The sequence below is a fragment of the Trachymyrmex septentrionalis genome, unplaced genomic scaffold, assembly GCF_001594115.1.
Source record: "Trachymyrmex septentrionalis isolate Tsep2-gDNA-1 unplaced genomic scaffold, Tsep1.0 scaffold148, whole genome shotgun sequence".
Classification (NCBI taxonomy): Eukaryota; Metazoa; Arthropoda; class Insecta; order Hymenoptera; family Formicidae; genus Trachymyrmex; species Trachymyrmex septentrionalis.
In genome coordinates, this window is record NW_017304631.1 from 98,400 (window position 1) to 99,616 (window position 1,217).

Below are 1,217 nucleotides of genomic sequence, written 5' to 3' on the forward strand. Positions count from 1 at the left end.
ACACACTTGGTTTTTCTCTTTCAACAGGATGCTAATTGGTGCACCTTTGGATCAAAATAGACAACCAGGCACAAATAGATCAGGGGCGTTATGGCAATGTCCACTAAGTACATATACAAGGGACTGTACTCAAGTTATTACAGATGGACGGCTGAGTATGTCCTTGTATATTTATTCTATTTCTTGTCATTTATCTCTATATTTTGTTAATTGTATTATTGTGATAACTTTTAAAAATATGTATTTATAATACTATAATACAATTTAATAATTTAATTTATAGTGCTGTATTAATTAAATTATTATTATTATATACTCTCTCCATCAAATTCTGCTCAGTGTTTGAATGCTAAGATTAGGTCGAATACATCTTTATATATTAAACATGTTCAACAATGAATCTTGATTTAATCCAATAATACCTATACATCACATTTGATATCTATTTAATGTTGTACTATATATAATAAGATGCTTTTTTGTTAAATCATGTTTCGGTAAACCAGTGGACGATGGTCTATTATACAGACCATACGAATATGATTCAAGTAAGTGTATAAACTTCAACAAAGTCTTTGCAGAATGAATTGAATGAAGAGTTTGAAGATTTTGATCAGCGGTTTGCCAGAGATTGCACTTTTCTAAATAAAAAGTATTACATACATTAAAAGGCGAGAAAGCATGTGATGTAAAAAGTTATAATCTCTATTATCTGTTATATGTTAATTTTTTTGGATCAAAGCTTGCTCTTCTTGAAAATAACACAGAATAGAGATGGAATATTTCCTAAGGCTAATAATACCAATTAACAATAGTGATACATAATTATTTACAGCACTTTTATGTAATGCAAATTGACATTCTTGCTTTTACTAACATTTTTTTATTTATTGTTGCTATCATCATTACTTATTCAGATTTATATGTAAGTTTATGTTTATGTGCATGGTTACTACAACACGATATTAATCGTGTAATAATCTTTTTGTCATTTACTCAAAATTGTATATAATTTGATAATATTGTAGAAATAAATCTAATTTTGCAGAAATAAAATCTGCTTTTAATTTACTGATTATTGTCACTATCTTATTTTATCATTATTGTGATAAATACTTTATTTATGTACACACACACACACACACACACAATATTTTTATATTATATTTTTTATTTTTAATAATTTTCTTTTAAAATTTTAATAATTTTCAAATATA

The 1,217-nt window shown here is 25.8% G+C and overlaps 1 protein-coding gene across 2 annotated transcripts in view; it reads left to right on the forward strand.

The window, feature by feature from the left end:
- LOC108745779 (integrin alpha-PS1) overlaps positions 1-1,217 on the forward strand; it is a 10,640-nt gene that overhangs the window by 916 nt on the left and 8,507 nt on the right. The window contains exons 2-3 of one of the 2 annotated variants that reach the window (XM_018482123.1): positions 28-155; positions 507-548. In XM_018482123.1, the coding sequence (XP_018337625.1) occupies positions 28-155; positions 507-548 (170 nt within the window). The remainder of the gene's footprint in view (positions 1-27; positions 156-506; positions 549-1,217) is intronic. The other variant, XM_018482124.1, reaches the window with a different exon arrangement.